General features: G+C 37.0%; 1 protein-coding gene across 13 annotated transcripts in view; it reads right to left on the bottom strand.

The window, feature by feature from the left end:
- The window catches only part of adgrl2a (adhesion G protein-coupled receptor L2a), a 113,538-nt gene that overhangs the window by 10,772 nt on the left and 79,003 nt on the right, over window positions 1–23,763 (bottom strand). For 9 of the 13 annotated variants that reach the window (XM_036522912.1, XM_036522898.1, XM_036522903.1 and 6 more), the window contains 12 exons: window positions 18,848–19,141; window positions 17,217–17,320; window positions 16,638–16,823; window positions 15,622–15,660; window positions 12,390–12,573; window positions 11,022–11,144; window positions 10,386–10,591; window positions 9,508–9,681; window positions 8,905–9,114; window positions 7,857–8,077; window positions 7,277–7,343; window positions 2,661–2,752 (listed from right to left, as the gene is read on the bottom strand). In XM_036522912.1, the coding sequence (XP_036378805.1) occupies window positions 2,661–2,752; window positions 7,277–7,343; window positions 7,857–8,077; window positions 8,905–9,114; window positions 9,508–9,681; window positions 10,386–10,591; window positions 11,022–11,144; window positions 12,390–12,573; window positions 15,622–15,660; window positions 16,638–16,823; window positions 17,217–17,320; window positions 18,848–19,141 (1,900 nt within the window). The remainder of the gene's footprint in view (window positions 1–2,660; window positions 2,753–7,276; window positions 7,344–7,856; window positions 8,078–8,904; window positions 9,115–9,507; window positions 9,682–10,385; window positions 10,592–11,021; window positions 11,145–12,389; window positions 12,574–15,621; window positions 15,661–16,637; window positions 16,824–17,216; window positions 17,321–18,847; window positions 19,142–23,763) is intronic. The other 4 variants (XM_036522901.1, XM_036522905.1, XM_036522902.1 and 1 more) reach the window with 1 other exon arrangement.

Genomic DNA, 23,763 nt, shown 5'->3' with positions numbered 1-23,763 from the left:
CAGTACTCTTAAAAGGCAAAGTAATTGCTATAAGTGCACCTACGGTCACTGCCACAACTACACCACGTTTACACTTATATAAGTAGAACACATTTTATTTTGAAAATAGAAATTCTCTGGAACAGCTTAAAAAAGAAAATGGAACTCAGTGTTTTCTTAAGATTACCAAACATGCATCAGTAGAAAGCTATAGCAATGCATTCATCATTATTTCATAGGTCAAACCAAATACATTTTCTACATTTTCTGTTTTTCAGAGAAGAAATGCACAGTACATGCCACATATGTCTTGCTGCAAGCAAACACTTTCCACCTATTTTGAAACATGGATAATTCTGTAAAAGGTTAGGGTTAGGTCTGGGGTTACGTTTTATGTTATATATCTGGGGGACAGTTCAGATTTTGGATTCATTACAATTACACCTCTAGCATTAATGACACTACAACAACATTTTGAGATTACTTGAGATAGTTAACAGCAAGCCAAACAGAGAAAGCCTTATGGTGATAGGGAATAAAACACTTAAATATAAATTCAAAAAAGAAAAGGAAATAAACATTGGAAAACATTTTTAAAAAGTAAAAAATGAAATAGTGGAAATATGTCAAACAATTTTTTCTTTCCATATTCAGTTTTATTTTACATTGCATCCCAGTTGTGTCTCAGAAAATCCAACTGCTTTTTTTCCAAATACTATAAAGCCTCTCAATTTTTCCCTTTTATTTTGTGTTTACAAAAGTAATTTAAGTAGTCACATCCTTTGCTCTAATGTGCATATTGATTTTACAATTTTATTTTTTCACAGTTTCCAGAATTCATTCCTCTTATTTTCTCCATTTCTTACTGGTGGCCCACCGCATAATCCTATATTAGCCTAGAACATATCCAGTTAGAAGAAACCAGTCATAACCCTTCATTTTAAAAATTAGTAAGCAATTCTGTTATTAAGTAATTCTATATTTTATAGATTATATATATATATATATATATATATAATCTATATGTTACTACTGAATAGTCCTGGGTAGTACATGTGGTTCTTGTAGCAAAGAAAGTTGGAATCCCAATTGGTTTGGTATTTTTCAGTCATTATTACCAAAAATTCTGCCTTTGTGAATATGTAACTAGGCTGTAATCTAACTGTTAGAAACACCTTTCAATAAATTGACAGATTATCCTTGACAGAATATGACATGGATTTCCAATTAGTTCAATTTAGTATAGAATTTGACATCTTGCTATAAATTTAACATATGTCACTGCTAAGTGTGTATTTCTTGCCATAGTTCACATTATGTTTTATTGCATCATCCATGCCAGTGATGTAGGCTGGCAGCCAGGTAAGGTAGCTAGTAGTAACATTGTACAAGTAGCATGTATATGCAGACCCTATACACTTTAGAAATATGTTAAAATATTGCTAAATGACAAGCTGTCTCATGTAGGATGAATCTGCAGGCCCAATAATATACGCTTACCAATATTTCAGCTTTCAAATGTATATACTGTATACATCGCTTAAGAAGTCCCAACAAATAATGAAGTACAGCACAAACAATGTTACATTTAAAACAGCTTGGAATTTGATTCTTTCTAAAGTGTAAGTGTGTGTATATGTGCTAAGGTATTTGTTTAGATTGGATCGAGGGTTGAATACATACACAAACAAACCTAGTTTCTTGTCTTTATATACCGGTAGTTATTCAAATAAAAAGTTACTTCATACAACATGGTATACGGGATATGAATAATAAATACTGACAACATCATTGTACACACCAACAAAAACAAAACAAAATAGACAGAATAGGCGAATAATCTATTAAGGCACATGCAAGCCATTTGTTCCCACAAAGAACTCTTTTGCATCAGAATGCCATGACAGAACACCCAGTATGAAAACCTATTGGAGGAAAATTAAACAAAAGTTTTTTTTTTTTTTTGCCTGTGTGCCTGAGTTCATCCATAAAAATGTATTCTTTCCATCAAAAACACATGGCAGCGCTTTCCCTTGCCCCACCCTAAAATGCTGCCAACGTGTTTGAATCAGTGTTCCAGAGAGACTTTAAATGCTGTGCAATTGCCAGCAGAGTTTTGTGGTCACTGACACAGAGGAATATAACAAAGAATAAAATGGGGCTAAGAAGAAAAAAAAAAAACATCTTTCAAAGAATAAATGTTGTCATCATCACGGGTAGGTCTTACTATAAATTAAATTTAAAATCATTCTCTATATAAAATACAGTCTATCTGGAGTCAATTTGCATTCCTTTGGTAAATGTTATTTCTGGATTTCTGGACAATTTAGATATGCAACAGAGGGCAGACAGAAAAAAATGCAAGTCAGATCATGTTAGGCTGTATTTAAAAATGAAAGTAAAAATAACACATTTTATCATTGATAATCTCAAAACAAAAGGGCACCTGTACAAAACAAAATCACTTACAGTTATTGTTCATCATTTCCCTTAATGATAATGACATGAACATGATCTAAATTTGTATTGAATATGATCTAGATTTGGACATTTGGTGAATGACCATTATCAAAGAAGACGGGGAAATCCAGATCTCATTAATTGCCATTCTCATGTTATATATGCCAAAGAGATAAAAAGAAGAATCATAAACAATTGGGACATTGAACAATTGCACTTACTTGATATTCTCCAACCTGCTGGAGTCAGGTTTTAATGAAGTGGAGTGCTTCACCATTTTGTACATGGTAATAACCAGGAAGATGAGATTTAGCTGTCAAAACAGAATAATGGCATAGTTAGCACACTGAAATAAATGGCAGAATTAAAGAAGAGAGCTGTTAATTTGTCTATAACGATTAAAAAGAGCTGCCTTCAAAGGCTCTCCCTCTTTGTGCCTAATGTAATATACATCTATCCTGCTGCAAGACTCAGACAGGCAGACTGGCGCCAAATTTAGTGTCATTCTATATCAATAAGAGCATGAAAATGCATTAAAATCCAATGCAGACAAAAAAAGTCACTATAAAGGCATAGCACTGACAGAAAGGAAAGTACAAAGAAATCTGAGCTCATGATATTGTACAAAACAAAAGTCTGGAACCAGGTGAAAACAATAATATATACCAAACTATAAAAAGCACCAAGGAATTCAGGATATTCTCTCCATGGATTGCACAGGCTCTTTTCCTTTGAGATTTGCATCAATTTGGTTTGCTCATTTTAATACTACAGTAATTCTTCAGCTGCGGATATCAAGTTCAGACAAGGTTACGACATGCCGCGTTTCTGGGCATTTATTTCACCCCTTATGAATCAATATCATGATTCAGAGACGTAAAAGCTGGACGGGCTAACTGTGACTGCTGGGCAGTGCTCAACATAATATACTCTACGACTTATTCATTCTGAAACCCAACCAGTCTATGTGGAAAATCCTCATAATTACACAAGCTGCTACGTGTAAAAGACAGGAGGCTGGAGGGGAGAATGTTAAAATAAAATTGGTCTTCTCAGACAAGATATACACACTAAATGTGTACTCACAATGTTGATTTTAAATTTTGCATGAAGTGGCAACAAATTCTAAACCTAGGTTATTTAAGTACTACAACAGAAACAAAGGGCACAAAAACCAGATAATTGCTTATCTTGCTTATATACAGGAGACATTGAAATGAAAAATAAGTGCATTAATGGACTGTTTTTAAGAACATGTTTGCAAGTTAGGCCTTTCTTTCTTGACAGATACAGGTGTGGTCTAATAAAAATTGGTGGACTTTTATTCTCTTTTGATCTTTTATTCATCGTTATACATTTCAAAATACAAAGATAACTACCACCCTGTGTTCCTCCCCCTTGAACAAAGAAAATGCACAAAGCAGCCTCGCTATCTCTTTTGTTGTTTGTCTAAATGTTAAAGACAAAGCCAGCTAGGATGAACAAACAAGACTGAGATGCTGGCATGAGATAGGTGGTGGCCTTTGTGTGTTTCAGAATGACGAGACTCTCCGCCCTATCATTCAATCTTGTGCCCCTATACTCGGTGGACTGCCGTCTAAACAGTGGGTTAATCAATACCCCCTTCTCCTGCAATCAGCCAGGGAGCCACAAAACAAGATCAGCAGAGAGGAGAGGAGGGGAAAAAACAGAAGAGGGCTTTTAGATCATGGATTACAGTAATGTTGCGTTTTGTTTTTTTTTTTGCCATCAGACCAGTCATTTTTATCACGTCTGCATGAGTCGAGTGGCTTGAAATGCATTTCACACAGCCTGCAGTGGTGACATGGATCTGATGAGACAGACGAATGTGAAACAGTACTCTAAAGTAACCTCGCTGAGTAGCACATGCTCTCTACCCCCACCTCTTTGTTCTCCCTGGGGCCTCCGTTACCTTGCAAGAGCAGTTCTAGAGCTACACTTGCCTCCCTGAATCCTCACTGTTAGCCATGCAGAAGCCGGTGCCACTCTGGGACTGAGGAGAAAGCTTTTGAGTGAGTTTGCACACAGTGAACTCCAAATGAACTGGATGAAATATTAAAGGTGCAGATGGAGCTGTCCAGATGATAACAGCAGCTCGCAACGTGTCATGATCCAAGCTTGCGTTAAAGCATTTCAGGCATACTAATGGCTTCCCACCACTCATTACTTCCATGTTCCTTTTCCATCGATCTAATACCCCTTGTGCCCAAAGGAAGGGCAACCTCAGCCTGCATACAAGCAGAAAGTGCTTCCTCAAGACTCTAAACTGGGCTTCATGGCGAGTTTAAGAGGAAAGGAAAAAAGTGTTATGTATGTTTTTTTCTCAAGGTATATAGTCCACTCAAAACAGGACCTGCGGCTTCAGCCAGCGATTGGAAGATGCCCCCCCCCCCCCCCCACCCCCACCTCAAAAACAATATTTTGTGTCTACTGTAGACCGATTTGTGGAGGAATCGGGGTCACAGGTTGCATGAAGCTTCCAGACAGGACCCTTGGGAAATTTCACCTCTGCTTTATTCTGGTCAGTTACCATGAATGGGGAACTAGACTGAGACAATTCTCTTAGTGCTGAAACTCCCAATGTCTGCCTTATCATCAGGGATTTCACAGTCCATCTAAACACTATATAGCCAACCAGTTGTTTATTTTTCATATCACATATTTGGAAAATAGTCAAAATCATTTTGTCATTGTTTAAATTTTTCATAACCAATTACTTCTGTACAAGTTTTATTTTACAGTAGACATTATACATGTGTTTGACCAGTGGGGTGACATTTAAACTGGAGAGAGACCCTATTCCCTTCACTAGGATTGGATTTCTCTACAGTATGTAATCCTATTCTTAAACATAAGCTACTGAACAAGGTTGGAGCCAGGGTATATAGGCTCACTATACCATCACTGTATGATCTAAGAGAGGAATGCTGAACTTAATGAAGTGAAAATTGCATGCGGCAGGTGATTCACATGCTTAAATTTATGAACCCACACACACACAGAAACTGAAATATTAAGAACAATTGGAAAGCACTACTGAAAATAATGGGAAGCAATAGCAAATTTCATATTCAACATATAATGAATGCAAAGCTATGGAACTGCTACATGTACCAGAACAATGGAAAACAGTAAGTTCTCCTCGCATGAAAGACTGTCTTTGGAACTCGGTGACTGACTACTCTGACTGTTTTCAATTTCATCTTCCACCAATGAAATGTTTTTCATTTGCCTATGTAATAAGTATCATTACAACAAATGGTCAAAATGCAACTAAAAGTAAGCCAGTGTGTACAAGCGTGAATTTTACCATGCAATGCAGTATTTTGAACTAAGAGGCAGTCTGGGTATTAGCAGGTCCAGATTAATATGCACAACATGATTTCACCTTAAGATCAAGACTGTGAACAGTGCCGTCATAATTTCATCCAGTTTTCATCAACAGTGTAAATGCCCTTTAGAGATGTTCATACATCGTTAAAACTGTGTGAGGAAATATGGCAATTTTCAGCTACAGTTTGCTATAAGAGTAATAGTTTTTACTGAGGGAGTGATGTGTTATGTCTACCCAAGCAAGGTCAAATTAGATGATAGGACCCTGCAAGGGGAGCTACCTAAGTAATGTTCAGACCATACATAAAGGTTCAGGGAGGTCACTGCGTTTGTGGATACAACTATAAAAGAGATAATCAACACACCGCTGAGCAAATATTGCCTTTCCTCCCTCAACTTTGCGAGAGATCGTTTTGAACAGTTACTCATCTGCCAGTGAAAGATTAGAGGGCAAAGCAATAGACGGTACTAGGGCTCCAAGGGCCTGTCCAAGGAATGCCACCTGCTATTTCATTTTTTGAAGTAGAGGGTACAGCTCCCCCAGGCCTCTTAGTTCTGAGTCTCAATGATCTAGTTGGAGATAATAATGCCATGACCAGTAAATAACTGCAGTGTCGAACAGCACATATGTCAATATAATATGCTATACGTCCTTCACCTTAGATGCTCCTTGACCAAACAGAAAGGTGTTTTTTTGGCTTCAGTTCTCAGTTATGAGCTAATTTTCCAATGGACTTGCAAGCACTTTTGTGTGCAAATACACACAAAAAATAAATCTTGCAAAGACACATTAGATGTGCCTGTACATCAACCCCAGGTGCACCATTGTGTAGGCTTTCTAAATTGCCATGGATCTGGTGTATTAAATTGCTACCATGACTGCTTCACCCAAGGTTCTCCAAAGAAAAAATCCTTTTTTTTTTTTTTTTTTTTACAAAAAAGGTAATAGCAACAGTCAGCGGTCAGTAACAGTGTATAGGCATAAAAGACAAACATACTAAAAGAACTCCCAGTTGAACAGCATGTTATCCATAATAACAACTGCTTATGATTTACTAATGTTTGAAAATGGGCTAAAAGGAACTGAATAAGCTGAAGAAATCAGTGTATGCTGTTATTTTCTATGTATTCCCACCAACAAAATTATTCTCCAAATCTTTGAACATAATAAGTTAATAGAAACAATTTTCCCAAGTACCAGAAATAACTGTGTTGCCTATCAATAGATATGAGCATTCAAAACTGTTGGAAACTAGTTTTGGCACCAAACTGTTGAGGGAAAAGAAAGAATTACAAAATATATGTTTTCTTACTTGAATTGTCATTGTCACAGTGCCTGTCCTGCATCCTGCACAGTGAGGTCGATTTCCCACTAAGCTGTGATCCACATGATTGTGGCCAATTGTGGACAGCAATGCTCACATTCCCACCCATTTGATCAGGAGAGCACATACCAACACACAGTGTAGGAAGGACAACATACCATTATGATGAAGGTAACCGGGCCTATGAAGCTCCATATGAAATGGTTGTCCACTCTTAGCCAACACCTGTAAAACAAAAACACTTAAAAATATAGTCTAAAAAAAGGAATATCAGAGTGGACTGACACAAGAGGTCCTTACCCTGCTTCTATGAGCAACTTGTTAATGCAGTATAAAAACATACTGGTGAAAAGTCTTTCCATTGATAACAAGACAACACATTGTCTCCAAATAAATTAACATCCCCATATTCATTTTATGGAAGGAACAGCACTTTTCATGTTAATGTGATTACATATAGGAGAAAATAAATACAATTCATAGTAAACAGTGTGCATGTAAATACTTACTACTTTGACTTTTGAGATGCTTATGGGTGGGGAAAATGAGATGGGAATTACAAAGTCATGGTACTGATAAATAGTCTGTGCACAAAATTATCAATTCAACTAATTTTAGCAGAACAGTCATCTCTGATGTCATCTTTATATTTAACACGAGGCATTTTTGTCTGCATACCTATCTGGGTCATTAAAAAAATAAGATGGAAAAAAAATTCAATCTGTTGCCTTCACTTACGCTTTCTTTGTCCCATAGCTCCGGTAGTCAATTGCTGCAGAGACACCCACGACTATAGCAGGAATAAGGTAGCCCGAAAGGTAGTAATACTTTTTGCGGGAATATTCACTCTCAAAAACTTCCACTAGCATGAGATAAAGCTGCACACCTTCCAGACACATCCAAGCAAATGCAGCCAGGAAGAAAAAATGCAATATTCCAGCAATGATTGAGCAACCAATCTAAAATGGATAACAAGAAAGAAAATGATTTAGAAAAGACTGTCTTAGCTTAAGAGATTCACAATAATAATATAATCTTATGAAAAATGCAAAAGACAAAGGTGTCAAATGACAACAACATTTGAAGTACTGCTTAAAATCATTAATGTATCATATTGATTTGGTACAGGAACAGTTTACATTTTTACACTCCATTTCAAGAAATGGTACTGATTTGCATGGTGTGTGACAGACTGCATTCCTATTCTGTAAAATATACAAACCTCACACTCCTTCCTGTTCTGCTCTGACTTCGTAGCTATCAGTTTTTGTAAATATTGTATTGTAAAGTGCAACTAATACGTAACAGACTCCTGGAAAACAGTGAGCATGTTAACAGTAGAAGACTAAAGAGTTTCCTTTTTCTGAAACTATCATAACCTTGCTATTTCAGTGAGTAGTAAATGGAAAAGCATAAATGTGCATTGACTAAACAAAGGACATCAACCTCTCTAAAAAATAACAGGAAAATGGTGAAGATTCAATGCAATTAATTTGAGGAAATGAAATAATTAAAACAGAAAATCAATTCCTTTGATTAGTTCCACCGTTTTTGCAAGTCAACAACTTAGCTATGGCTTCAGGTGACATAGAAGACTCTGCTCTGACTTCGTTAATCCATATTAATGGTGCTGCCTGACACTTGCTGTGTCAGTAAATAGCACTAAAGGTTGAGAACAGAGTCATGTTTAAACTTGTCAATCTTAGATGGAAGGTTTTCTTTTTTCCTTTTTGGTGAGGCGCAAGGAAATGGATCACAAAATCAATACTGAAATCTCTTGGCTTACCCTGGGTTCTGTCATATCGATACCAATTAGGAAAATTAACTCAGCAATGAAGAGATTGATGCATAAGTTCTTGTGGATGGTGTTGCGATCACTCTGCAAGCCCCGGAAAAAGCAGAAGGTGAAGATGCTGATGGCCAAGCAAACCAGAGAGACGACAATCCCCACCCGGGTGATGACAGTTAAGAGCAACTTGTGCACTCCGTCTTTGCCCTGAGAAATGAAGGATGGAGCAAATTAATATGCTTGTTGTCTGTCAATAAAAACAGAGGACAGTGCATGCTCCCATTCATCATTCCAGTAAGTAGTGGCTGGAAAATTACTTGTCTGTTTCATAGGTGACACATGTAAATAAGTGTTCAACTTCCATCAATCAAAGGCTGAGCATGTTGATACAGAATGATTATGCCAATGAAGATGGCCAGCTATTGCAGTCTTGTTTCTGAACTGCAAGCCAGAGTGTGCTTCAAGCTCGTGCAATTTCCTTTTCTGCTTTTAAATGATGTAATACTACTGAATTGCCACAGATAAGGTGATAAATTTTGAGGTTTAAAAAGCCTTGGACAAAGACAAATATGAGACAAACAAAGTATAGTGTCAACTCACCACAACTTCACGATGTGCCATGAGAATAGCAAAGTTTGTCAGGTGGCTACAAGAACAGGTCGTGTGAGTTTTATTGGCATCTAAGCGTCTGCAGCCCTGAGTGGACCAGTATCCCATCATGCTCCTCTCCGAATAATTCCAGAAGGAGCAGTTTGAGTTGAAGTAGTGTTCAGTCTGAAATTGGGCATATTTAACATGATTTGATAAGAACATGTTGCTTAGTATAGAAACACCACTAGTCACGACCAGAATAATGCTTCTACATCTCATATCACTGATACAGGGTCATGCAATTGGTGTGTTTTGTCAAACATTTTAATCGGTTTGAAACTCCTACAAACAGAGAAGTGGTCATATTTTCTATGAACATTTGTTCTCACTTTGATGCTTGTCTTTCATTCTGTTTGAAATGCTTGAAAAACTATCCCATGGCTTCACTGATTATATGAGACTCTTTAAGGGTTAGATAATTGTTTGATGGCATGTCTTTAGAATTGCATTATTTCCTTGATAAAGAACAGAATCAAGCCAGGGCCCTCTGGGATCACTCTTGACAACTTTAAAAGACAGAAGATAATTGGTCTTCAAGCAATTTCATCCTGCATTGTATGGCTAATCTAGGAGTTAATTTTCCACTATAAAAGAAAATGGCATCATTTACATCCTAATGTTGATTAGAGAATTAGTTTTCATTAAGAATTCACTTAAGTTCTAATAACCATTGGTGCAGACTTATTTAATTTTATGTTCAATGACTTAAATAAACTCTTCTGTGACCTAGCCAGGCATTTACAATGCAAATGGAGAGATTCTGTCTGCCTGGCTGTTCTCTCCCACTGGTTTTATGACCTCTGCATTTATTCATCAGGAGGACTCACGTCAATGTGCTCCAGGGTGAAAATCACAGGATCTGTAATAAACACACGACTGGATTCTTTGTTGATCGAGGCCGCAATGATGTGTGAGTTTACTGCTACAGAATGGTTCCGTCCGTTAGCTTCATTGCCAAATTTAATTGTGGCATTTTCGGTGCTAAGAAACTGCCCCAGGTTTTTGTAAAGAACAAAGACCAACTTGGCAACACCTGAAGGAAAAAAAAAACAGAATAAACAAACAATAAATAAAGTGCAGACACAATAACACTCTTTCAAAGGCAAAATCTTGACAGCAAAACCCCACTGAAAATCGTTGGCAGCATAAAAACAAGAAAAAGAGCTGAAATTAAACTTTGGACTAGAGAACAAAAGCAGAAACTTATGAATTTCATTTTAAAGCCTCGTCTGTCAAAGTTCTGGGTTTGAAGTTCATGTCCTTAGCGGCAGTCCTGTATGAAAGTGTTGACGAGTAATCACAGTGTATTGTCAGATTTGACAAGCAGCATTGACAGCCCTGGTATACAGAGTTCTCACCTCTTCACAGAGGTGGGAGGAAACAAAAGTCAAAAGCAAACACTGCAAAGGAAATGCTGTCCTGGTAAATGTGCGAATTTGTGGCTCTCTGTGTCTTGTGCTTACCGTTTCGACTGTTGAGCTTGACTGTATTAGAGGACAGCTGGATAGAAATACCACCTTTACTGGTCTGGGGAAATCTGAAATCCTGCACCTGGCCATCTGTGCTGAGCACGTAAACATCCAGGACTGGCAGGACCCAGTGGTGGAGGGGAAAGAGAGGACAGCAGGATACCAGACATTTCAGTGTGTTAGAGTTACAAAGACAAGAGGTCAATGAAAAAAAAAGAGACAATACTAGCTTTAACATGTCCTGGTGTAGATCATACAAAGGCATGCTTTTATAGAGGGGAAAAAACAGGACAGATTACGGTTTGCATGTCAAGAACAAAAACCTGCTGTGTAGGCTTAAACACCTTCTTAAATTAAATCACAAAACAAAGTACAGTACAATGTGGTTACAGATTATGGAAAATGCACCAAAGACTGCCTATAATTTAAAAAAAAAGTGAAATTTAAAAAAGTGAACCCCATACATCTAAATATAAGGCACTTTAACTGAAAACATTTATTTCATAACACTACAAGTAAACAAGCCTACACTGTTTTTGTGATGAATTTCTCTCTAAAAGGTCTGATAAAGCTCAACATAGTCTCATTTTCTGTTTGTGTCATCAGACAAGATTGTAATAGTGAAAGAACAGAATCTAAGAAAATTCAAGGACCAAACAGGATGTACATATCTTCCTATTACTCAGATACCATCTCAGGGCATTTGATTTCATAGAAGATGCTGTTGTGGCAACAAAACACACATGCAATGAATTCAAATCAAGAATGACAGAACCAAGCTGACATATTTCACACGTTCCTCAAAAATTGGACACTGGTCTTGAAAATTTTTATGAACGTGAACATGACCTCAGGATGGCATTCCATCAATAGTGAGTTTCGATTAATTTTCAGTATCACAGAGCATTAAATCCTTGTCCCTCTTACTGCTTCGGACAACTTCACTACTACGTTCACAGCATCATTAAATATGACATTAAATAAGTACCAATTTAACAACAGATTTCCTCCATTCTGACTTGCATCTCTCACTTCCTAAAATCTATCACCTTGAGCAAAACAGACATGCTTTCCCCAAAGTCTCTTTTCACTCCCTACAGTCCTGGTGACTCACACTGGGTATTACCATGGGCAACAGGAAAAAACCAAAACAAAAATGTTTTGAGATTAATACTGCTCAAAAAAGTCCATGTTTTCCATTTTACATCAAATGTGATATACAAGAAAACAATGAACACCGCATATATATATATATATATATATATATATATAAATATATATATATATATATATATATATATATATATATATATATATATTTCTTTCTAAATATGCTCTTTTATTGGTAATGAAACCACTTACTTATATTCTCTGCAGGTACTTTCACTATGGCTGGTTCCATTAGATTGTCAGCAAGGACAAAGGCTCCTTCCTCCAAGGTATCCAGTAACATTGTTGCAGCATGTGTTTGCTCCGTGGAGTTCATATCTTGCCAGGATTTCAAGGCTTCAGGTCTCAGAAGATTGTCAACCGTATCTACAATAGCCTGCACCAAAATGAGACATATGTCAGCACCTCAGTAAATATACTAGTGGCCTTCCAGCATTTCAGCAAAGTACAATTGGTACAGCCCATTCCAATGACAGCAATGACACATCGGACAAAATAAGAAGAAAGTATACAAAAAAAATAATAATAATACACGAGCACTTTCACTGAAATATGAAAAAAGCTTTCAATTTATCCAGAAATATGCTTAATTTACAAATATTTCTGCTTACAATGCCAGTCAAAACAAACATAACCAACAAACAAGTCTCTTCCTTATTAAGTACTTCATAATTATGTCTGTATGTGTACCTGTGCGTTCAAGTACTTAATTAAACATGTTAAAACATGAGAAAGAGAACTAAAGGAAAAACAAAATGCTGGTGTCCTACAAGGATTGATACTGGCAAATTTAACTCCTAGTGAATTTACATTCATTTCACTACATGGTTTTGTGATTATTAAAATATTGAAGGCTCCAATTCACAGATCAAGACGGTGAGTAAAATTTATTTCCAGTTTGGCTCAATACAACTTATGTGCTTGTTAAGTCCACCACACACCGTACTGATGGCTGAAGCTACCCAGACGATTCTTGGTGAAAGCTGTGAACAAATATCACTCTTCACAGCACAAAACACAACCAGGGCACACAGGACAATCCTTTCTTGAATCTGCTCTAAGCATGGGAACAAAGTGGTCACTTCAGATGGCAGTGAAGTGGCTCTTTTCCCTTCCATCTTTAGAATCCAAGGTAAATAAACCAGTTTATCTCAAATTTAGTTCATATTACATACTCTGTAAACAACAGACATAATGATAATGGTAATGGTAAATGGAGGCTGCAAATTGGTCATAGTGGTATTTAGGAATTTAATTGGAAAAGGTCTGTTTAATGGTATAATTTTAAATATGGGTCTAACTATGTGCCCATTTGTATTTGAGCATTCATGTGTAAGCCCTGCAAATTTGCTTCACTTGGTTTCTGGCATATTTAACATTTACTTGGCTTTATTTTTTGGAGACTGTATGCTGAAAACACTGTCTGTGCTTTTTCTGCTTGTATGTCTACCTCACTCAGAGGCTAAAATGGTCCTCAAGTTGCACTATCCTGCTCTCTTATTGGGTGGATGGTTATGGGTACATGCTGACAGCCAATCAAGATTCTACCATGTTAGTTCATGGCCAACTGGCATTGCTGCATAAAGCACAATATCTAGCTGTCAAAGCGTTTATTCCCTGCTTCTCACCACTGATGCAAAAGGTTGACACAAGGCCAGCCCTAGTCTTGTTAATCCAGTCACTGAAACTGGGTATGTTAAAGACGTAGTTCACAATAAATGAGGAAATACTAGTAAGGATGTAGGAGTGTACAGTGTGCAGTGAAAAAATCTAGAAAAGGGTACTTTTTCCAGCAGCTATAAATTTCCAATAGGTTTAACACCTGATTGTTATAAAAATAAATCAAAAATAAAACTATAAAACTGTGGTAATTTCAATAGCAACATCTAACTCCTTATGTCATGACACTGCTGCATAGCCCAGCAATGGCCCAGTCAGGTCAATTTGAAGAAAAATATAGGAGGTATACATTTCTTTGGAATTTTTAAAAATATTGACTACAACATAAGATGGCTATATTAAGTCGTTATTTATTCATTTGCACATTTCTAATCAAATCTGTTTAGCTTGCTTTGCTGAGTATCAGCCAGGCAGTAAATAAATACAGAAATTCAATGAGACAACACTGAAATCTCCTTAGAAAATAATCAAATCAATCAGACTAATCAGCTAATCAATGAGCATCCTGCTCTTCTACTAATGCAGGGATAATGTAGCCTCACATTAAATATGTCAAATACTGCTGATTCACCGCTTTTGCCTAAATCCCATCATTGCAGTCATAATGTGTCATTAGGCCCATAAATATAACTTTCATCATTTATTGGGGCAAAGTCTGAATGCAAACTGAAACACGTAAAATTAAAATAACAAATATATTTTGAAAATACAATGCTTGGGTTAACAATTACAAAATCCCTTCAATACGTACTACCAGCATAGGATTACAGCAATTAGGCTATTCCATTTTAATACCTTCTCACTGCCTAGATGGGAAGATGTCTTGACCTTGGAAACAGGTGGAAGACATGTAGATGTCTCTAATGGGAGAGGGAATCGTCACATTCTCACAACGATGGTGCTGAAGCCATTAAATGGAGGAGGACACAAATTGCTTCACCCTGGACGGCCTTATTAGTCACAGGGAACGGTGGATTTGTGCTTCTATTTTACGGCACAAATGAAAATATCTGTCCTGACGAATGAACTTTCTTATCTTGCATGGAGGAGGTCATAACTTGGTCAGTAATATCTAGGTGTTCATATTTCATGGGTTAACAAAATAAAATCAACCCAGGTATCATCTGCAATACTGGGAGAAAAAAAATCTTGCTAAGACCTGTCAAGTTAGCTTGAGCCAGTTCCATTAATTGAAGTGATACAGTGGTACAGCAAAACCCCATAGTATAACATGGCTAACCCAATGCAAGTTCTCTCAGCTACTGAATGTTCGTAGTATATCAAATGGTGTGTGAATTATTAAGAGTACAACACAAGAGTTCTTGGAAGGCCTACATGTGTGGACTCAGTAATACACTTCAAAATATTAAAAATGAGACACTGGAGAAAGGGGGAAAAAAAGAAAAGTGAGCAAACAAATAATATCAACAGACCATGGAAAGGTGAGTACGCACAAAAAATATTCAAAAGTCCAACAATAGAGGGAAAAGTAAAACCCGTGGGAATATAGAAATTGCCATAAAAATGTTTGAAATTGCAGTTGATTTCCTTGCCACTTAGATCACAAATCTGACTGTCAGGACAGAAGTACAATTACAGCTGTGGGAAGGCAATTACTCATAAAATGTTTAAAGCACAGAAAGAGGAGAGAGGCTACATGGCAATACAAAAGGCACATGCTGCTGAGCAGGGGCAGGGAGGGGTTGCGGAGAAGCAGAGTGATACAGTAGCATAGCTGAGATACCTTCATGTATGCCCTGCATGTCCTTTCTCGTTTTTGAAGCTTTTTCATTAGAAAGAAAAACAAAAAAACAGATCAAACAAAGAAACACACAATTAGTAAATTTAGGAGCTTCAGCACAAGTGACCAAGGCTTTAACCAAGGCTTAAAACTTGTTTCTACACTGTCATTTTTTTCCTGCATTCCTTCTCCTTTTCTATGAGCCAACTGCACATTGAAAAACAGCCTGCATTTACTTTCAATCATAGCATGCAGACTTTCTTTCAAAGCCAGACAAGACCTCCCCAAAAAAAGCTGTCTTTGAAACACATTAGGTAAACATGATTATTATGCTCATTATAAAATAAGTAAGCATTCTCATCTTTATGATGACGGTTAACACATTTTCTGATGGCTGTCTTGCAGCATTCTAGATCTTAAAGGACTCTGCATTTTATTTACAGTATACAGATTGCATTTATAGAACATGGAAATGTTCCTCTTTGGTCATTTAATCAGATTCAAACCTGGCAAAAACATTCCACATTGTTAAGGGCATTTTTATGCGCTTTCACCTCTGAAAATACTGTTGTGAAATCACCCATGGTCGTGTTAATATTTCATTAAAGAGCAGCTTACTCCACGCATAAAGGCATCTTATCGTATTTGATTATGGCATCCTTCACAACAAATCCATTTCTCAGACTACTTTTCATCTGTTTTGTCTGACTTTAAAAATTCAGAGGAAATGAGCCACTGACACCTTAGTATTGATACGGAAAGAGAATGACACCAACAAGATTATTTTGAAAAAAACATTTTAGTATTTTTCTTTTTCTTCACGGAGAATAGTATTTCTAGGATATCTCCAAAAAAGCAATAATTTGTTAATTTGAAGCTCACTCTGAAGTTCTTTAAAAGTTGCTAGAAACCCAAAAATGTAGTCACAGGGAAGTACCATTAAGGCTTAGCAATGCAGAATACTTGATAAGGGGTGAGGGGCAGAAACAACCATTGGGGGGCAATGGAAAACAAAATACCTTATTAAAACTTCGGCCTGCGGAGTCCTTCTCACTGGGCCTCAACTCCTGCAGCTGAGCGTCTAAGATATCAACCAGCTGCTCCATCAATCTCACCGACGAACTCACATCGCCAGCAAAGATGGGTCCTTTGGTATGCTTGGCCAGCTCATTTGCAAGGTTAGCTGCATTTTCACCGCTTCTGATCTGGAGTGATATAAATTATCATCTCAGCATGGTTCAGAAAATATTGCTGTAGACTATGAGACTCTCCCCTCTCATTACGACATACCCATGCTGTGATGAAATATTCCTTTACACCACCACACATGAGACAACAGTGACTAATTAAAGCTGATAACATTCCTTGGGTTTATTAGCCAAGATTCCTCACTAAAAGTATGCTAACTCACATCAGTGGAAAAAAAAAAACAAAACAGTAAGCTACATATAATGGTCAGCTCTGGTGTTTTAAGGAATACATTATTGTTCATGTTTGGGGAAGAAAATACTGAATAATAATGTTATTACGTAATAACGTATGAATGAATAAGAAAGTGAAAGAGAGGTGCAAAGGAAACAAAGGACGTTCAGACGAACCTTCTGTGCAACTTGATTAACCCAGTGTGAGGTGCAGTTGCTGAGATCAGGTCCTTTTGGGTGCCAAGCCCCAGTGGAAAGCACACACAGATAGGAGGCCGTGCCTGTGAGATAGGGGAAGAAATGATAGTTGATCCCTGTTAGTATTCCTCACTCAATGTCCTACCTATCCCCTAATGCCACGTTTTTTTAAAATCGCTTATTAGAAAAATTTTATACAACTGGTGCTAATTGATAATGCTAACTGTTCACTGAACAACCTGTCAGCAAGCAATTGTGATTAATATTCATTGACAATGATCCAGCTCTTTACTTTATAATTTGTGCAGGATTGTGAAAATATTTCTAGAATTGTACTAGAATTATTTGTCCTCTTTATCTACTTACTAAAAAGGTAACAATTTCATATGTACTCTTGGTGCCCCATAAGAATCATATCCAAACGTCCTTAATTATTATGCTGAACACAATGATTAAAATCGTGAATGTCAGTTATATTAAATAAACTGTGAAGTTTGCATTGTGTTGGGCATGCTGTAGTGCATTTACATATGTCATAGTGTAAACTACTCCATAAATTAGTGGTCTTGAGTCTTGGTCTTAGGTAAAAATATCTGCTTTATTCAAAACAGTGATTATCATGACATGCTGCATTCTGAGCAAGAGGATTACTGAGAGGATGGACTTTTTGGATTATGACTGAAAAATAACAAACCATGCAAGCAATAGTATACGCAACCATACCAATCTGTCTACTCGCTTTACTAGTACAATAGCTTTTATATGGTAAGCCTCATGCCAATGGGTTCTTAACTTGTGCTGAGCCAGTATGAGTTAATAAGTTATCACCTAACTTGGTGAATTTTAGACAATACTGAATTCTTGCTGAATTGTGACTTCATTTGTTAAATAATTTCTTTAGTGTTCACACAAAGCATGCTTGAACTTCACAGGCATTGGCTGTAGAACAGACCGGGGCCCACAAAATACTACATTTGGCTATCTGTTAAAGCAACCAATTACTGTATGATATTAATGCAATCTTGTAAACGCCTTTACTTTCAAGTGGTGCAGAAACATCATTAAGCCTCATTTCATACCCACATTATGTTTCAAAAGCCACATAATGGTACAGTATCACTGGCTCACTATTTGCTGAACACAATTAACCATAAAAAGCTTTTAAGTTCAGCTGGTGAGCATTTTCTTGTATGCTTACAAAAAACATGTTGCTCTTCCAGTAATGTCAGTAGAACAGGTAGATGCCACCAAATGTTTAAAAGAATTTGTCATGAATATTGGACAACTGTGGGCATTTTCATTGATATTTTTTTTTTTTAGCAAGCAGTAAGTTGTAAATTACTGCAACATTGAGTTATTACCCAGATACTATATCTAGGTCACTATGATGGTGCATAGAATATTTTTCATTTCTTTTTTATTAAAATCAAAATAAATAAAAACTGATTAACTACTGAAATCCAATGCTAATCAGCTTCAGGACTTTCAACATGTCAATATTATTTATTGAGTACCAATATATTAATATAAAAATGTGATTATCACCTGAGACCTGAGTAGAACTCCATGAGAAACTGGGAAAGATATAGGTGGAAGGTAAATATGCTTACCCCTGGTTCCCTTGGGGCATGGCCTCTCCACCAGCATTCCTCTCTGTGTCTGAGGCCATGATATGTCCCTTTTCTCCGTACCCTCACAGAACCGCTCCGGTAAAGGGAAAGAGTCTGGAGATGGTGGGGCAGTGGTTTCCAGAACTTCCGGTGGTGGTCTTGGCCCTTTGTTTCCTTCCCTTGGGCCAACCGTGGTTGTAGTGTTCACCAAGCCTTTCTGTGAAGTAGTGGTTGTGGTGGTGGCAGTTGTTTTGGGGAGCTCAGGGGTAATAGTTGCTCCTGATAAAGTTGGCACTGAAACAGAATTGAAAAAAGGTGAAGTTAGCTCAGTTATTTCCCTTGTGGTCCTACAGCCTTTTCCAAACCACTATGGGATTTGCCCCCTGAAAGCAAGATTGCTGTGTTCAAGCTGCACAAATACCTGAAGAAAATCAGTGAATTAGCTAAATACATACAACAGCAAGCAAAGAGAAAAATGCAGTGAACTAATGGATGCTTTCTCTTGAACTGTTCTTCCAAGCATTCCATCTGCACTGTGCAAAAAAGAATTACAATAACATCTTCCCACCAAGCAGTAATTCATGCTTGAGAGATTTTGAAGCATGCCTGATTAAATTTCAACAGGGAAAGACACAGCCCATATTTGTTGTTTTATTGTCTGAACATTCTTTTTAAAAATGTTTTCTTTTGCAACTTTTTGATAAATCGATCTTGTGTTAGATCGTAAGACTCTAAGGTGTAAATCTGCATTCTAACCAACAAGATCTGGAACACGACCGTTTTGATGAGAACTTCAAATATTGACAATTGCACACTATTTATTTACTATTTGCTATTTTAATACTCCATTTAATAAAAAATTCAAGTCCATCTAAATCTATATTCACAATGAGAGGCAAAGCAGCCCTTTTTAAAAGGTAGATTTTCTTTTTTTAAATAACAGATGCACTCTCTTTTTTAACTCACCCTTCAGAAAAATATGAGCAAAATACAGACGAGTGCCTCTCCTTTTTTGTTATAACTGGTAACAACCCTCCGTGCAGAGGATGTTTGATATGGATATCATAGCAAAATGAGATTAATATTTTGAAATATCGCCCTCCTTAAGGGATCACACAAAGACAGCTGGAGTTCTCCTTTTTTGCCTAAAGGTGTCAAAGCATGCTGGGTCACTCATTATCAATATTTTTTCTGAGAGGTAGGGGGCAGGACACACGAATGAACTGCCTGTTTGATGGTTTCAAGTGCATTTGACTGCTGTGACTGCACCATTACTATGGCACAGGCTTGCATAACCACTGGATTAAAAGCCTTTATCTGTATTTTAACTGAAGTAATTTCAGACAGAAATAAGCCCTCTTTGCAGACTTCCCACACTTAAAAAAAAGACTGAATTACAGTGAAATAAGAGGGGGTTGAAAGGAGGGGGCTTCTAATTTGAGGGGTGGGAAGACATTCAGACATCTGTAAAATACCAGTTCTTCCTCATTGGATAATGTGACTGTCTGATAAAACAGTTGGAGCTTGGCAGTTGTCCCAAAGTACCCCTATGGTGTCGATGTAACATTTCAGCATGTTGAGGATGGGAAGGCAACTATCTGTTGTGAATCAGTCTCAACTGACCAGCAGAGACCACTCAGCACGCTCCCTGTGGGGGCTGCCTTGGCGGCGGCAAATGTTTCAGGAGACACAATCTGTCTTTTGATTTAAAACGGAAGAGTTTCAGCTTAATGGATCTTCTCGACATTGAGCTGACGTTAGATTTTGTTACGTTCACCTTAACCCCCCCATGCCTCCCACCCTTTTCAGCATGCATAATTTCCTGGCTGGAGTTACACTGTCATGGTGGCTGAAAGACTACAGTGCTCTGTGTCCTATCCACACAGTCACTCTGAGGCCAGCTAGGAAAATACTTGTCTGCGCTTTGACAACTCTATCAATATCTACTGTATGTTCCCTTCACAACAATGTGATGATGTGCATACTGTTCTGTTGTGCAACTAAATTCACATCTTGGCAGAAGGAGTGACCTTATTATGTAAAAGCAGAGAACAGCCACATGCTGATAAGGCTTTTGCCACCTTTGACATTTCCAAGCATCTCATATGAAATCCTAACTGATTGGAAAAATGAATGACTTTAAGTGTGCATGTTTAATAGGACTGCACTCTGCCAGTAGTATATCCTGTAACAATTGCATGTCCGATTCAAATATAATTAAACAAAGAAAAAAGAGAATAACTCTTGTTATAGCATGCTGTAACTGCTTGTAACATGGAAAAATGACAAAGAATTGGCTTCTAGTCACAGAAAACACATATGTATGAAAGTATGTTGAACTGATAAATTTCTGGGTGATCATCATGTATGTTCTTTAACAAATATTTTCATCAGACTACTGCAGTGTATTGAATTAGTTTGTGACAAAAAACAACTATTTACAGGTAAACAGCATAGCAGTGAAGAAACTTTGTAAGTGTTACAGCTAGGCCAATGCAGTGATTTGCTCAACTAATTATTTCCGTCACTGTTTTATTTGGCTTATTTTACCATATTCCCTAGACTTTATTTTCATGAAATAAAGCACAATAAATTATTTTTGGAGAAGAGAAGATACCACTGAATAGATATTTTTCTTCGGCTGCCCAAGTGGTTGGCAATGGCTGTTTTAGGCGTTTATCTTGGTTTATGAATAAATTATTAACAAATATTATTCAAATGGCAAAACCCTTGAACGAAAGGCAATCCAATTCTGTATCATAAAGTGAGAGAACTACATGACAGGAATCTAGATGAGTTCTTTTTGAGTATATACATACATAAGAAGTCTATTTCCCTGAATTGATCTTGCTTCATAATAACTATTATTCCAACAATTTCTGGACTATTGTAGTCAGACACACAACATCGAGTTCTGTTCTATGAACGTCTGTGTTCATGAAAAAAACCCCAACAACCTTATAATCTCATTACCTTTAGACAGATGTTTCTTGCATAACTACTGCCGTCAGGTTGGTCCTGAGCACCTGCCTCAGGTTTAAGAGATACGCTTTGGTGATTGTCACAAATCTAAACCAACTCATTATGCATGCATTATGCCTGACTGCATGCAACAATACAGCATATTCCTATTCAAACCTGTTCAATGCCTATTATTTGTGCTTCTGTCTAACAATTCTGGCTTCACACCCCAACCCAAAACATCTATTTTGATTCCATGTGAAGAAATCTTTAGTCCTGTAAAAACACAGCATCTTAGATTAATACATCTGTCTGGCACTCAATTCAAGAGGGACCTTCAATTAGGTGTCATGGAATGAGAGGCTAAAGTACAGAGAATAGTCACAACAGCTATATTAATATCCTTTTTATATGATCACCTCCCACTTGCTAAACAAAAAACAGGCTTCATGCGTAGGTTCGTATATGTCTTTGTTATAGTTAAAAACAACACAATGATCACTGGGAACAGCGTTCTCATGTATTCAGCAGGCTAAAAACAATGACTGCACTTCAGTAAGCCTTGGCACTTAAGGTGAAGTAAAGAAATTAATAATGACAGCCAGTATATTCTTTATATTACGCTTAATGTCTGTATTACCAAGTATGATGCATTGGTGCTCAGATGAGGAATGTTTTGCATGAGCTATTTGAAACTACCAGAAAATGTATTACATTATTTTGAAAAACTGTATGGTCATATGAAAATTACTCAGTTATTTTAGACCATTTACTGAAAAAGAGATCTAATTTTACTGGTTCTAGTACTGACGTCACTATGATAGCTTTGACAGGGGCAGCAGACCAATCCATCAAAAAAGATTTTCCACAAAAGAGGTTACCTTTCCAATGCAAACTTTCAGGGAACAGTTAAACAAGGCCGTTATCAGTTGTGTAATACGTGTTCCAGATGGTAATCACCCATTAATGGAAGAGTAATAGCGAACAGAATAAGTCAATAAGAGCTCAAACAATTAAAACCCTGTTCTTTAGATCAAAATGGAGCCAAGTAAAATCTCTGTAGGGAAGCAAAAAAAAATAATAATAATAATAATAAGCAAGCAGAGAAATAAATAAGGTATCTGCTCTAGAAGTAATTCACAGCAAAAGCAGTTAATGAGGTATAAATCTGAAGTTTTTGATTACTCCTCTATAAAATTACACAAAAAACATGCAGTGCAATACTGTATTAGTGGAACGTGAATAAATAACTGATTATGGAAAGTGTGAGTAGACTCCGGAATGGCATGAAAAGTCCTATCCACAATAGAAATTAAAAATAGTACTTACGTAACTAACATAAATCTGTTGCAGTAATACAGTGAGTATACTTCTGTAAAAACTAGTTACGTGAGAACTAAATGAGTACCTGACTACTAAATGTGCTGGGAGCAGCGCTGCCATTTGCTCCACATGCCACATATAAGATGGATTCCTCCACTACCAATGCATGCTTCCATTTGAATCTTGGTTTCATATCATTATGTTTGCTAGAGAGTTCTAAAATTCCTTCTGATTTCACAACTTGCCAATATGAGAAGAAGGTAAAGTGATTCCCTGCATAGTGATACTTATAACTTTAAAATATTTCTTTCATTCAACAGAGTCTCATCATGTTCAGCAACCCCCCAAAATTAAAGATAAGGAGTATCACTGCATTGTGAAAAAGGAAAAACTATCTATTTTCTCATCAAAATGCATCTATCATTTTATCCAGGTCCAGCCACATCGAGCCAAAATGGGTCTGTCTGCACAAAATGATACATAAAAAGAAACAAAAGAAACAATTAGCTTATAACTTTTTAAGGTTAATCCTTTGAATAGCAAACAGCAAAAGAACACCAGAGAGCCACCACTGCAGCCTCTAGTATCTTGTCTGCTTTTTTATGTGGGATTTCTGTACGTGCCTCACATCA

Source organism: Megalops cyprinoides, chromosome 2, assembly GCF_013368585.1.
Source record: "Megalops cyprinoides isolate fMegCyp1 chromosome 2, fMegCyp1.pri, whole genome shotgun sequence".
NCBI lineage: Eukaryota > Metazoa > Chordata > Actinopteri > Elopiformes > Megalopidae > Megalops > Megalops cyprinoides.
Note: the sequence above shows the minus strand (reverse complement) of the source record. Positions and strands in the feature narration are given on the sequence as shown.